This window comes from Sporisorium graminicola, chromosome SGRAM_5, assembly GCF_005498985.1.
Source record: "Sporisorium graminicola strain CBS 10092 chromosome SGRAM_5, whole genome shotgun sequence".
Taxonomy (NCBI): Eukaryota; Fungi; Basidiomycota; class Ustilaginomycetes; order Ustilaginales; family Ustilaginaceae; genus Sporisorium; species Sporisorium graminicola.
In genome coordinates, this window is record NC_043735.1 from 961,947 (window position 1) to 974,086 (window position 12,140).

At 57.8% G+C, this 12,140-nt stretch overlaps 5 protein-coding genes across 5 annotated transcripts; 3 read left to right on the top strand and 2 right to left on the bottom strand.

Annotated features, from left to right (window-relative positions):
• Positions 1-1,534: 1,534 nt before the first annotated feature.
• On the top strand, positions 1,535-2,572 carry EX895_005112 (uncharacterized protein; the record flags this gene model as incomplete). Its single annotated transcript, XM_029885706.1, has 1 exon — positions 1,535-2,572. The coding sequence occupies one exon, from the start codon at positions 1,535-1,537 to the stop codon at positions 2,570-2,572; it is 1,038 nt and encodes a 345-aa protein (XP_029738272.1).
• Positions 2,573-3,155: 583 nt separating this feature from the next.
• On the top strand, positions 3,156-7,928 carry EX895_005113 (uncharacterized protein; the record flags this gene model as incomplete). The annotated part of the gene is made up of 1 exon (XM_029885707.1): positions 3,156-7,928. The coding sequence occupies one exon, from the start codon at positions 3,156-3,158 to the stop codon at positions 7,926-7,928; it is 4,773 nt and encodes a 1,590-aa protein (XP_029738273.1).
• Positions 7,929-8,113: 185 nt separating this feature from the next.
• On the bottom strand, positions 8,114-8,467 carry EX895_005114 (uncharacterized protein; the record flags this gene model as incomplete). Its single annotated transcript, XM_029885708.1, has 1 exon — positions 8,114-8,467. The coding sequence occupies one exon, from the start codon at positions 8,465-8,467 to the stop codon at positions 8,114-8,116; it is 354 nt and encodes a 117-aa protein (XP_029738274.1).
• A 1,086-nt stretch (positions 8,468-9,553) lies between these two features.
• On the top strand, positions 9,554-11,170 carry EX895_005115 (uncharacterized protein; the record flags this gene model as incomplete). Its single annotated transcript, XM_029885709.1, has 1 exon — positions 9,554-11,170. One exon carries the CDS (start codon positions 9,554-9,556, stop codon positions 11,168-11,170), a length of 1,617 nt encoding a protein of 538 aa, XP_029738275.1.
• A 74-nt stretch (positions 11,171-11,244) lies between these two features.
• Positions 11,245-12,018, bottom strand: EX895_005116 (uncharacterized protein; the record flags this gene model as incomplete). Its single annotated transcript, XM_029885710.1, has 1 exon — positions 11,245-12,018. The coding sequence occupies one exon, from the start codon at positions 12,016-12,018 to the stop codon at positions 11,245-11,247; it is 774 nt and encodes a 257-aa protein (XP_029738276.1).
• Positions 12,019-12,140: the final 122 nt, after the last annotated feature.

Below are 12,140 nucleotides of genomic sequence, written 5' to 3' on the forward strand. Positions count from 1 at the left end.
CGGACGCCGTTTCAACGGGTGGCCAAAATCCGAGCTTTGACTCGAAGCTCGGCTCTCTGTCTCATCCAACACGCAAGCACTTCGAGGTAAGCAAGAGGGCAAAGTTCAAGTCAATCGCTCCGATGCGTTGGCGACCGATATCGAGCCAAGAGACCCAATAATGGAACGGGGAAAGAGAAGGCGCTCTTATCTTTGACAGCTCCTGCACTTTTCCACGCGAGCCTCAGCGTGCAGCAAGAGCGGCATTTTTCATCGCTCATTTCTTTGAGCATATGTACCGAAGAAAACACCGAGCGGAAGGGGGGGAAATAAGTTTATTGAATCGGCCGATGTGCGTCCAATGAGTTGTTGTGTCGGGGCCCGATCAAGTTTCTGGCGGCACGGAAATTAGCCCGAAGTCTGTTCAATAGAAGCAACGACAACAACTTGCGATCTGCGGCGATCTACGGTGACATTGTGGAGGAGGTTGATCCTGATTTGTGATGCTTGCTGGCTAGCTGCTTTGCCGAGGACCATCCCTTTGGTCCGAGAGTCCGGCACGAGGTGGAGGTCGGCTTTGACTGAGTGAACTGGCAATGGCAAATCATGCTTTGCTTTGCCGGCTCTACGCGCAGAAACCACACCGAAGAAGATCGGCAAACATTCGACTCTGCCGGTAATGAAAAATGTCCAGCGCACGGAGTGAAAAAAAGAAGCCAAGCGAAGGAATGTCGAAAACCCTGGACACTTCCTGGCAGCCACGCGGAAGTGTTGTTTGTTCGCTCGAAATTTTACGGCGTTTGATGTGGTACGTCATCATTGCCGCCCTCTGACACACTCGAGGAGAAGAAGGGATTTGGGAAATTCCAGAAATTTGCACCGAGGCACGCACGCAACCGGGCTGTCGTTGGTCGTCGAGGCAGACGACATCATTACCATCTTTGCTGCTCTGCATGAGTGAAAATTGTAGGTGGAGCAGCTTGCCAGCTCCTCTGTTTGCTGCGCTTGCCTCACCGCTTGCTCCGTCGAGCAAAGATAACGGGAGGTGTCCGCGGAGAGCTAGAGAGGGCAAGGAGTGTGGGCCACGTACAAACTGAAGCTGATAGAAAGAACAGGGAATAAAGAAGCAGCAGATATTCGCGAGCAATCTTTGGCTTATTTACGCTTTTGGCCATGTTTGATACGAAGGTTTTTCGCACCTCCACGAAACCGAATCTAAGAAAGGCGGGAAATGCTGACCGTGACCCAGCCCGCCGGAGTTCGAGATGTCGTGCGACGCTTTGATACGACGTGAGAACGGATATGAATCCAATGTATTGCCGCACAACAAAGCAAAGCAGAGCAGAGCAGAGAAGGCGCTAAAATCCGCGGTCTCGAGTGGGAGATCCCAGCCAACCAGACGCACTGGCCTCGTCATCCTACCCATCCGTGTGACACACTCATATAAGACGCTGCTTTCCAGCCGTATCACTCATCTGCCTTCCTCCCACCACCATCTTCATCCGAACGATTGCTTTCTCTCTCTCGCTTCGCTCTCCCCCCTTTCTCACTCGCAATGTCTACGTCTACCGTCAACCTCGGCACCGTCTTCAAGGGCTCTTCCTCTGGCAAGGTCGTAAAGGCTCAGGGCGGCGAGCGCACCGTCCACCCACGCGATGTGGTGATCGATATCACCCACTCGGGTCTCTGCTACACGGACATCCACTACCTCAAGAAGGACATGGTGCTTGGCCACGAAGGTGTCGGCATCGTCTCGCACGTCGGCCCGGACGTGACTCGCTTCCAGAAGGGAGACCGTGTCGGCTGGGGCTACAACCACGACTCGTGCCGCATCTGCAAGTTCTGTAAGAAGGGACGCGACACCAACTGCTACGAGAACAAGATGTACGGCAATGCCGACCTGGACCAGGCTTCGTTCGGTGACAAGTTTGTCGTCACCGAAGAGTTCTGCCACAAGATCCCCGACGATCTCGAGCTCAAGCACGCTGCTCCTTTGCAGTGCGGTGGTGCCACTGTGTTTGGCGCCATTCACGATGCCGGCGTCACCCCCTTTGACCGTGTCGGTGTCATCGGTATTGGTGGTCTGGGCCACCTTGCCATCCAGTTCCTCAACAAGATGGGCTGCGATGTCGTCGTCTTCTCTGGTTCCGAGAACAAGAAGGACGAGGCGATCAAGCTGGGCGCACACGAGTTCGTCGCTGCCAAGACCAACCCCAAGTTCGAAGGTGTCAAGCCTGTCGACTTCCTCGTGGTCACCACGAGCGCCCAGCCCGATTGGAAGGCGTACCTCAACGTGCTCGAGAAGGACGCCACGATTATCCCGCTTTCGGTCGATGGCGGCGACTTTGTGTTCCCTTACATGCCCATCGTCGGCAAACAGCTCAAGATTCAGGGTTCGCTCGTGGCTACGCGCGATGTGCACGCCAAGATGCTGCTCTACGCTGCCCGCCACGGCATTAAGCCCATGATCGAGGAGGTGCCCATGACCGAGGAGGGCATCAATGACGCCGTCGAGCGCCTGAAGAAGGGCGACGTCCGCTACCGATTTGTGGCAGTATCGCAGACCAACAAGGTCAACTCGGCCAACCTTTGATGAATATCGCTCTGCTGCCGCCATATCTCTCTCCCCCTCTGTCTCTTCATGCCATCCGTTCGGCCAGCATGACTGTACTCTTACGTTTCATACGCTGGATCTGCTTTTCTCTCCTGCATTGCAACAATCACATAGACGTCTCCTCTTATCCGACCTGTTTTGTTGTGTGTTCGTGGTTGTGCTAAACGTTGTCCATGGCGAGGAAGCAACTGCTGTACCAAAGGCTGTTCTTCAATGTTAGGTCTGAAATGAGAACGGCTACTCCACAAAATCCCGAATAAGAAGATCGGCTGCAGACTGACCCGAGCCATGTTCTAACATTGTATTTTAAAAAGTGACTGACTGACTGTGCCGCTTTCTCGGCAAGAATGTCGGCCACCATGCATGCACACGAGCACAGTCGAAGCTTCCCTTCTGCAACTCGAACGTGACTAACTTGAACGACGAAGGACGACTTTTTTGCTGAGCCTCTCACCTTCAGCAAACCTCTTCTACCACTCTGTCCTGACTGTTGTTCGTTGATTCGGATGGCGGCGGAAGAGAGACGCAGCAAGAGGATAGCCACGCAGCTGCTGCCGCCACCATGCCGGCTCCTGTGATCCCAGCCTCGCGGATGCGCGACGGCCTCCAAGTCGTGCACGACTCGATCGAACACTTTGCTAACACTTATCGCACATGGCTTACCCTCGCTCCGGCCTACAGCTACGGCCCAGCGTTGTCTGCTCCTTCCTCCACTCCTTCGTCCAGCTCTTCAGCGTCGTCTTGCTCTCAAATCGATGTCAACGCCGAAACCCTGGCTCGAGCTTACTGTCCCATCTCAGGTCCCAGGTGGGACGAGCATCGCGAGCGCATCCTGGCATCCACCTCGCTCAAAGGTCTCACTGTGCTTCGCAGCCAGGTCGAATCCGAGCTTGCCGCGTTGGAGAGGCTCGCAGCCGAAAGGGGCAGCTGGCAAGAGCCGCATCCTTACTCGAACGGCACCCACCACATCCGCTTCTGGGAAGAGGTGCTTTATGTCGCCTTCACTTTCGGTCCCGTGCTCTCACTACAGGACCGCTTCGCGTTCAGCATGTCGGCAGCATTACGTCGCAAGCAAAAGATGCGCAATCCACGTAACGAAAACATCAACAGCCAGAGCGTCAAGGTCGATGTTGTCTCCCAGAACGGGAATCGCTGGACTCGTCTTTACATCATCAAACCAGAACGTCTGCGCCAAGAGTTCAGAGAAGCCGAGAGCTACATGGTCGACCAAGACGACTCGAGCTCTGCCTCTGCCTCGGACGATGAAGATCTAGACACATCCAGTCAGACCGATGCCGCCGCCGATTCCTTCCACGAGCATCAGCACACTGCCAACTGTTCTCTTGACTCCAAAGCAGAGTCCCCTTCGACCGCCCATACAGCACGCCACGCCGACACTCCCGCCGAATCTCTCGCCTTTGACCTTGCCGCCAAGAAGTGTTCTCTTACGAAGCTCATTCACGAACTTCGTGCCGCAGCAGATACCGAAGCCAGAGCACGCGTCCGACGGTCCGAAGAGCACGGCCGCAAGCTTCCCTTTGTGCCCATCAACGTCGAACTCGTCGTCACGCGCATGGCTCTTCAGACACCTTCCCAGCCGCTCCCATCCGTCTCCGGCAAGGGCAAACAGTCAGCGCTCGCTGACTTCTACCAGCTGTCTGAATGGGATCGCTTCAACCACAGACTCGCTGCGATTGCTCAAGAAGCACAAAACTACAATGTCGACCTCATCTTTGGTTATCGACAGCTGCCACCAAGCATTCTGGAGCAATACGTACCCCCAAGTATCGGCTTGACTTGTCGCTCAGAGCAAGCCATGCGCCTGCCCACCATCCCGCAAGCGCCTGCTCGACCGCAATGGCGCACCACTCGAAACATCAATCTCGACGTCACCGCCATGATCGCGCTCGTCAGCGACACAACTCACGGTATCTTTCGCGAAGGAGGCGCGAACAACGCCCTGCTCGACCAGGCAAAGGGGCATCCTAAGCTCGAGAACGGCGAGTACGGTTCCGGCGCGCTCTACCAGCATCACTTTCGCACCTTCTCCATCCGCAAAGAAGCGCTCGAGGCTAGAGCCGCCGAGCTCTCGCTGCAAGACGACCAGGAGGATGAAGCGTCTCAGGCACTCGACAATGCAGCAGCGAAGGAAGGCAGAGCGCTTGCCATCCAGCTCGAGCGAGAATTGAGCATCGAGACGCTCTTTGATGCCATTCTCGGTCCCATCTGTGGCAAGGATGGCGACCGAGACGATGCATCTCGCAAAGCGGAGAAAGACGCACCTGTTCAGCTGTTTGCAACTGTTGGGGCCTTTGACCGCCTCCGTCGCGTCAGCTCCACCGTCGGAGGACCCAACGAGAAGCGACGAGTCAAAGCGCTGCTGGGCGATGCAGGCGCCGACCCGCAAGACTTTTGGCAAGGTTCCAAGTGGGCTGGTCCAGAGCACGACCAACTGCGAAGGTGCCTTCTCCTCCCTATCCAGCCTCTGCAAGATCTCGGGCCTGGAGGTTTCGAGTCGCTCACCCGCCTCCAGCAAGTGTACCCAGATCTGCCGCGAGCCCATTTCATCTCGCACATGGTCGACACGCTCGAGAGCTGCCTCAGTGAGTTGTGGGGTCCAGATTGGCGCGACATCTCCGAGGACTTGCCGAGAAGCAAGTATAAAAAGCTTCGCCAGAGCACAGTGCATCAGGCAGGCGGACAGACGTATACGACGTTACGCTCCATGCATGCCTGCGCGCGCTACGGCATGACGACGCTCACCAGCAACATGGACAGCGTCCAGTGGCTGCTCAAGGAGATGAGTCGTCGACCATACTCGGAGCAGACTCGAAAGATTTTGAACGATGCGTCGGCGAACGAGCTCGAGGCTCTGCGAACGCAACAAGATCCATTTTACTCGTGCTTTATCGTGCTGCACCCCCGATCGCTGAGCGAGCAGATGCGTGTGACCACAACCGCACCCGCATGGAGAGAGGTGCTCGAAGGGTATCCCGGGGTTCTAGGCCCGCCAGTGACGTCCGATAGCCAAGAAGGGCGACGCGGAGCAGCGAGCTCAGCCGCCAAGGGTCACAACCAATCAAACGCAAACCATACGGTGGAAGAAGTGCAAGGCTACTCGATCGATGATGGACATGGCCCGCTACCGCCTTCCCCGCAAGATGACCACATCACTTCGTCGAGCGGCATTCTGTACTCGATGGACCCTCTGGCTCAATCCAGGGACCACGAGATCGAAACAACGCGCGATGAGAGTGCGCTTCATCTATCCTGCCGAAGCGATAGCTTTGTCGGAGCCACTCCTCCAGAACCCATCAAAAAGACAAGCATGCCTCCACTGACGCCACTCGGCTTGCAGCCCGAGGTGGAGCCCATCTTCTACCAGGGCAACGCTGCAGATGTCCACGACCAGGCCGAAATGACCTCGCGAAAGAGACAAGCGCGCCGAGCTCGCAGGTGGGTGCTTGGACCCAAGCCACCAGCACGCCTGGACATTCGGCATTACCGTTGGTGGCCCCTCGGCCGCATTGAGCGCAAATGGGATCGATGGACGCAGCCTTTTGCCTGGAAGGATCCTGAAGCGCGGGACGGTACGTATGGCAACGGCCACTTTGCCGACGAGCAAGGCTACCAAAACAATGTGCAGCCTGGACTTGCTTGGTGGCGAGCCATTGTGGCCGATGCTAAGCTCAACAGGCTGCATTGGGTGGTGCTGTGTCTGGTCTATGTGGGCTGGATCTTGGGGTTCGCCTACTTGGCCAAATCGCTGTGGTACCAGTCGGCAGTTGTGGGCTTTGACGGCGTCTCGCGAACGCCGGCGTTTCTGTCATGCACGTCGACGTACTGGCTGCGCAATGCCGAGTGCGGCTTGGACGGTGAAGCGTGCGAGCCTTTCTTCACTGCGGCTGGTCAAGTGGGGCAGGCATTCCGGTGTCCGGCTGACTGCATCGATGTGACGCTGTTGAATCCGCGTGCGGTGGGTGATCAGAGGGTCAACTACGAACCGCTGGTGGTCGGGGGAGGTGATGCCAATGGGACGTATCGCGCCGATTCGTTTGTGTGCGCTGCTGCGATCCACGCCGGGGTGATCAGGAACACCCAGGGAGGGTGTGGCTCGGTGCGGTTGATCGGTGCCCATGCCGGGTTCGAGGCGAGCAGGGCCAATGGGATCCGCTCGATCGAGTTTGATTCGGCATTTCCGATGGCCTATCGATTCGAAACCATCGAGGGGCAAGGAGATTGCACGGACCGACGCTGGCAAGGCTACGTGGTGAATGCGATCATGTCTGCGGTGGTGGGCTTTGTCCTGCGTCCGAAACGCATCGTGTGGTTCTGGACGCTAGCCTGCGTGGGCTACTGGCACATTAATCTCGTCTCCTATCCGCGTGACTATCCGCCACCGATCGGGGCTGCGATGGGGACGTTCTTGCCCTTCTTGTTCACGTGCTATGCGATCTGGCGGCTGGCGTTCCGGTTCGTCTGGCCGGCCTTTGCGCATGTTCCCGTGGAAGCGACCGTGTGGACGCTGGCGTTCTGGTGGTTGGGCGTGCTGTTGAATGTGGTTTTTGGCAAGGTGCCGATCCAGCGGTTGGTGGCGAGGGATATTGCGCAGCAGCCGGGCAGCGTGGTGGCGGTAATCGTGCTGGCGGTGGTGGTGTTGGTGATTGCGGTGAACCAGGTGCGAGTCATGTGGAAGACGGGATGGTTGGCCAAGTATGTTTCACTGTACGTGGTGGGAGGCGTGCTGGTGGGGCTGGCGGCGGCAGTGCCCGGCGAGACGCTCCGGCTGCATCATTACATTATCGCACTGGTGCTGCTGCCGGCATGTGCGTTCCCGACACGGTTGTGTTTGGCGTACATTGCGTTCTGCTTTGGCATGTTTACCAACGGCGTGGCGAGGTGGGGGTTCGACGGCCTGTTGGAGGACGACGCGGTGGTGCAGGGCGATGCGACGGGCGGAACTGCAAGGCCGACATTCAACACTACCGCCACCACATGGGCTGGAGCGGGAGGCGTGGTGCAGTGGAACCCCATCCCGTCGAGCTTGGCCGCCGACTGGGATGCTTATGCGTTGCTGGTGGACGATGTGCTGCGGTACCAGGGCGATGCGACGAGTTTCAACCTGAGCAGCAGCTTGTTGGACGTCTATGCGCAGGAGAGGGCGGGCGATGGACAGAGCCAGCAGAGTATGCCGAGCAACGCAACGCTGTTGGCTTCGCCGCACTACTTGAGGCTGGCGTACAGCTCGCAGGGCAGTCCCGGGGATTTCACCAGGGCCGCAACCGCGTGGTTGGGCAATGCAACGTGGAAGGATGCGCCGCCTGGAGCGACGTAAGGAATGCGCCAATCTCATCAAGGCATGGGTTCTGGACACGAGAGTATGCTTGCTTGATTGATTGATTGATTGATTGATTGATTGAATAGATGAATGAATGCGATGTGCATGTGTGAGAGGTACAAATACAGAGGAGCTACAATAACCCGGTGTGAAGAATGCTATGCTTGCCGAGGAAGGGGGGCCTAAGAAGAAGCCGGTTTGAGGGGCTGATCGATTTCGATCCACCCGCCCTTGCGTGTGAGGATGACTTTCTGGCCTACTGCTGCTCCCGAATGCCAGCCTCCTTGCTCTCCACCTCCTGCTGCTTCTGCTTCTGCTGCTGGTGGTGATGGTGATGATGATGCGGTGACATGGTCCGAGTCGGCCAGGGTGCCGCGCGTCTTGGAGCGCGAGTTGGCAGGACACGGGAGGATGGTGCTTGCGCTGAGTGAGACGGTCAGGATCGACGCAGCAAACGTGGCCATGAAGAAGGTCGAGGTTGCGAGGCGCCGTGTGCGTATGGATGGGTTTGTGAGGGATGATAGGAGCGGCCGCATTGTTGCGAGAGGCGAGGCGTATGTGAGCGTGTGGACGAGAGAGAGAGCGTGCAGCGTCGTTGAGTGTTCAAGAGAAGTGCGTCCTGATTGAGCCTAAAACAGGTGCAGGTCTCGAGATAAGGATCGACGGCGAGACGGACAGGTGAAGGATCTGTGCTGTTTTCGAATGCGTTGGTGTATGGGGAGTGGAGCAGATGTTGTGTTGTTGTTGTTGCTCGTGATCCGTGGTAGCGAAGCGTAGGTGACTGTGATGTTGGTGTTGGGATTCGAGAAGAAAGAAAAACCCGCAACACGCCGAGATCCGCGCAACCTGACCGAGCGAGTCTATTTGTCAGAGAGACGCAAATTTCTCGTCCGAATTCGCGTTTTCGATTCAATGTTACACCGTCACAAAAAAAAGAACTCAGCACAACGACGTCAACGCACAGCTGCACGGAATCCCGACCTGCGAACGCTAAGTTGCAAAGAAAGCTTGTTGCCCTCTTAGCCGAAACACCCATTCGCAACTTTGCTCAAAAAGGCAGTTTGGAAGCAGGCACACACACAGTCTGCTGCTTCGACGGCAACTCCGACGACAGGGTCCTTCCTCGCTCCTCCGGCTCGCCGGATTCTCCGTCCGCTTCTTCTCACATCGAATGCACGCTAAACGGCACGCTAGACGAACGAGAACCAATGCAATGTGACCGGCCCGTTGGAAGCAGAGCCAGCCCGGCGTGTCGGAGTTTCGCAGTGCTGCACTGACTTCTGAGTGGCACCGCGAGCGTCGATGCTCTGTCATGAGAAACAGTGCTTCATCAAAAAGAGCGAGCGAGGTGTGAGCGTGATGCTTCTCTCCAAACGGCGCAGATGCCGCTTTGTAACCAAGCTCATTTGACGCTTGGTAGAGGCGGCGGCAGAACGAGCGAGTTAGCGGCTCTGCAAGAGTGGGGTCTTATGAGCCGCAACTCTTTTCGCTTCAGATGAGACATGCTTGATTCTCCTCCTGTGCGATGGATGCATAAGTACCGTACGCTCTTTCCAAGTTTGGCTCGTACCATCTCCTCTCCTCTTCAATACGGAATCCCTCTCTTCAAAGCATCATTCACAATGTACACACCAACAAGAGCCCTCGGCTGGGCAGTACTGCTCGCGCTGACTTCCACAGTCGCCACCGCCTTTCCACTGTACACATTCAACAACGACGCCGAGGGCCGCACACTCTTCCCGCGCGCTGACGGCAACATCACGGCCTCTCTGCAAGACTGCCTCCAGTCGAGCGGGGGTTACGAGCGCGCGTACAATGCCTCGTCCTCGTACTCGACGCTTTCCTCCTCGTACAACCCGATCTTCGACTACAAGCCGTTCGTCATCGCTGTGCCCTCGACCGTCGACCAAGTGTCCTCCATCGTCCGGTGTGTTGCTGCGCAGAACGGCACGCAGAAGCTGACGCCCAAGTCGGGCGGGCACTCGTACGAGGCTTACTCGCTCGGCGGGCACGATGGCTCGGTGGTCATCGACCTGCGTCTACTCGACAGTGTCAGCGTCGACACCGCGTCCAAGCTAGCTACTGTCGGCCCCGGTGTCCGCCTCGGAACGCTGGCGACGCAGATCTGGGACCAGGGCAAGTTTGCGCTCCCGCATGGGACCTGTCCGCTGGTGGGTGTTAGTGGACATGCGCTGGGCGGCGGGTTTGGTTTCACGACGCGTGCGTGGGGGTTCTTGCTGGACCGCATCACCCAGATCAAGATGGTCGATGTCAACGGAACTGTCCAGACTGTTGATAAGGATACGAACACCGACCTCTGGTGGGCGCTGCGTGGAGCGGGGAGCAACAACTTTGGCGTGGTCACCGAGTTTACCTTTTCGCTCCTCGACGGGCCGACGAGCACCTTGAACTACGCGTACAGCTACAAGACCAACGCCGACTGCGCCAAGGCCATCGTCGCCCTGCAGAACATGACGCTCGCAACCGACGCCGAGCAAGGGTTCGAACCCGAATTCGGCGGCGAGCTGCTCATCGCCGGCGAGGGGGGTGGCGATTTCGACGGGAATGCGTGCCAGCTGAGCGGGCAGCACATCGACACGACGCAGAGCGACCACGATGCGCTCATCCAGCGTTTCCACAACAAAGCCGGCATCACTTCCGCCGAGTCTTCAGTCCGACCGTTCGACAACTGGCTCAGTGCGCTCGAGGACATCATGGGCTCGCTCAATGTCACGTCGTCGGGCGTCAACTCGGACCACGAGCAGTTCTACGCCAAGTCGCTCGTCCAACCCAGCGTGGCAACGTACGACTACGACTCGGGCTTGGCCCTTGTCGAGAAGCTCAACTCGTACGCCGGCCTCCAAGGCACGGGCAACAGCATCTCGTTCGACTTCCTAGGCCCTCTCAGCTATCCCTCGGCAAACGTGAGTAGTGACGAGGCGAGCTTCAATGCCCACGGCTCGAGCTTTGTATACCAGTTTTACTCGTACGGCTTCCCGGATAACAGCAATGCCGACGGGCAGCAGCAGGTCTGGCAGGCGTTTGACGATCTGGTCGAGACCGCCAAGAGCAGTAACAGCGATGCCGCGTGGGGAGCGTATGTGAACTATATCGATGCGAGGCAGGAGGATTGGGCGCAGGCGTATTATGGCAACGGCGTCGCTAGATTGAAGGCGTTGAAGGAGGTGTGGGATGCTAAGGATGTGTTTTGGTTCCCTCAGGGGCTGTCTAGCGCGTGAGGAAAGCAATGCGATTGGTTCTTGCAGATCATGCATAGCGTACAATATGTGTGACTGTGACTGAGTGTGTGATGTTACGAACGATAATTGACCCTCGCCAACCCAGCGAGAATCTGCAAGCCGGCCTTGGCACCATCGACGACCTTGACATTTTCCTCGCCGACCTGCCTACACGCCTCGCTCACCAGCGGCTCCATGCCCGTCATCCCGGCACAGCCCAACACGATCACATCGGCACCTTTCGCGACCAGATCCTGTGCGCCCCTACGGATCTTGTCCTCCACCTTTTCGCGATTCCCTGTCTGCAGCTCGACGACGCCCAAGCCCGTGGCATGCGTGCCCACGTACCGATCCGAGTTGCCGCCCATCACCTTCCTCACGCCCGCCTCGACGTCGCCAACAACACTACGCCCTGTCGTCAGCACGCCAAACTTATCCCCTACACTGAGCGAGTGGATCACCGCAGCCTCGAGTAGGTGCAGCGCCGGTTTGGACGGCGCTTTGCACCGCAGCATCCCCACCAGCGGGTGGTCCGAGAAGCACGCCACCAGGAATGCCGACGCCGCGTGCTGCGAGAGATCGGATGAGGGCGAAGACGCAGAGAGCGCGCGGAACGTTTCCGACGCCGAGATGATGGACTCGCTCACGTCCTGGATGCTGGCCGGCGACGTGGAAGGGCCTGTGACGAAGTGGGTTGTGCAGCCGGGTGGTGTTTGCGGGGACAGGTTGGCCGAGAGTGCCGCGGTGATGACGCTGGAGCTGTTCGGGTTGACAATGTAGATGGCCACGTCGCTGGACGTTGAGGACGGGGCCATGATGGAAGCGGTGGACGCTGCGACGGGGGCCATGGTGAACGAGAGTGTCAGTGTTGCGAATGGCTCAAAAAGATGTGCGGTCTTGCTTTTGCACTGGGTGCTCGTTTTCCTGATGGTGGTAGTGGTGGTGGTGGTGGGGCAAGATCAGACTTACA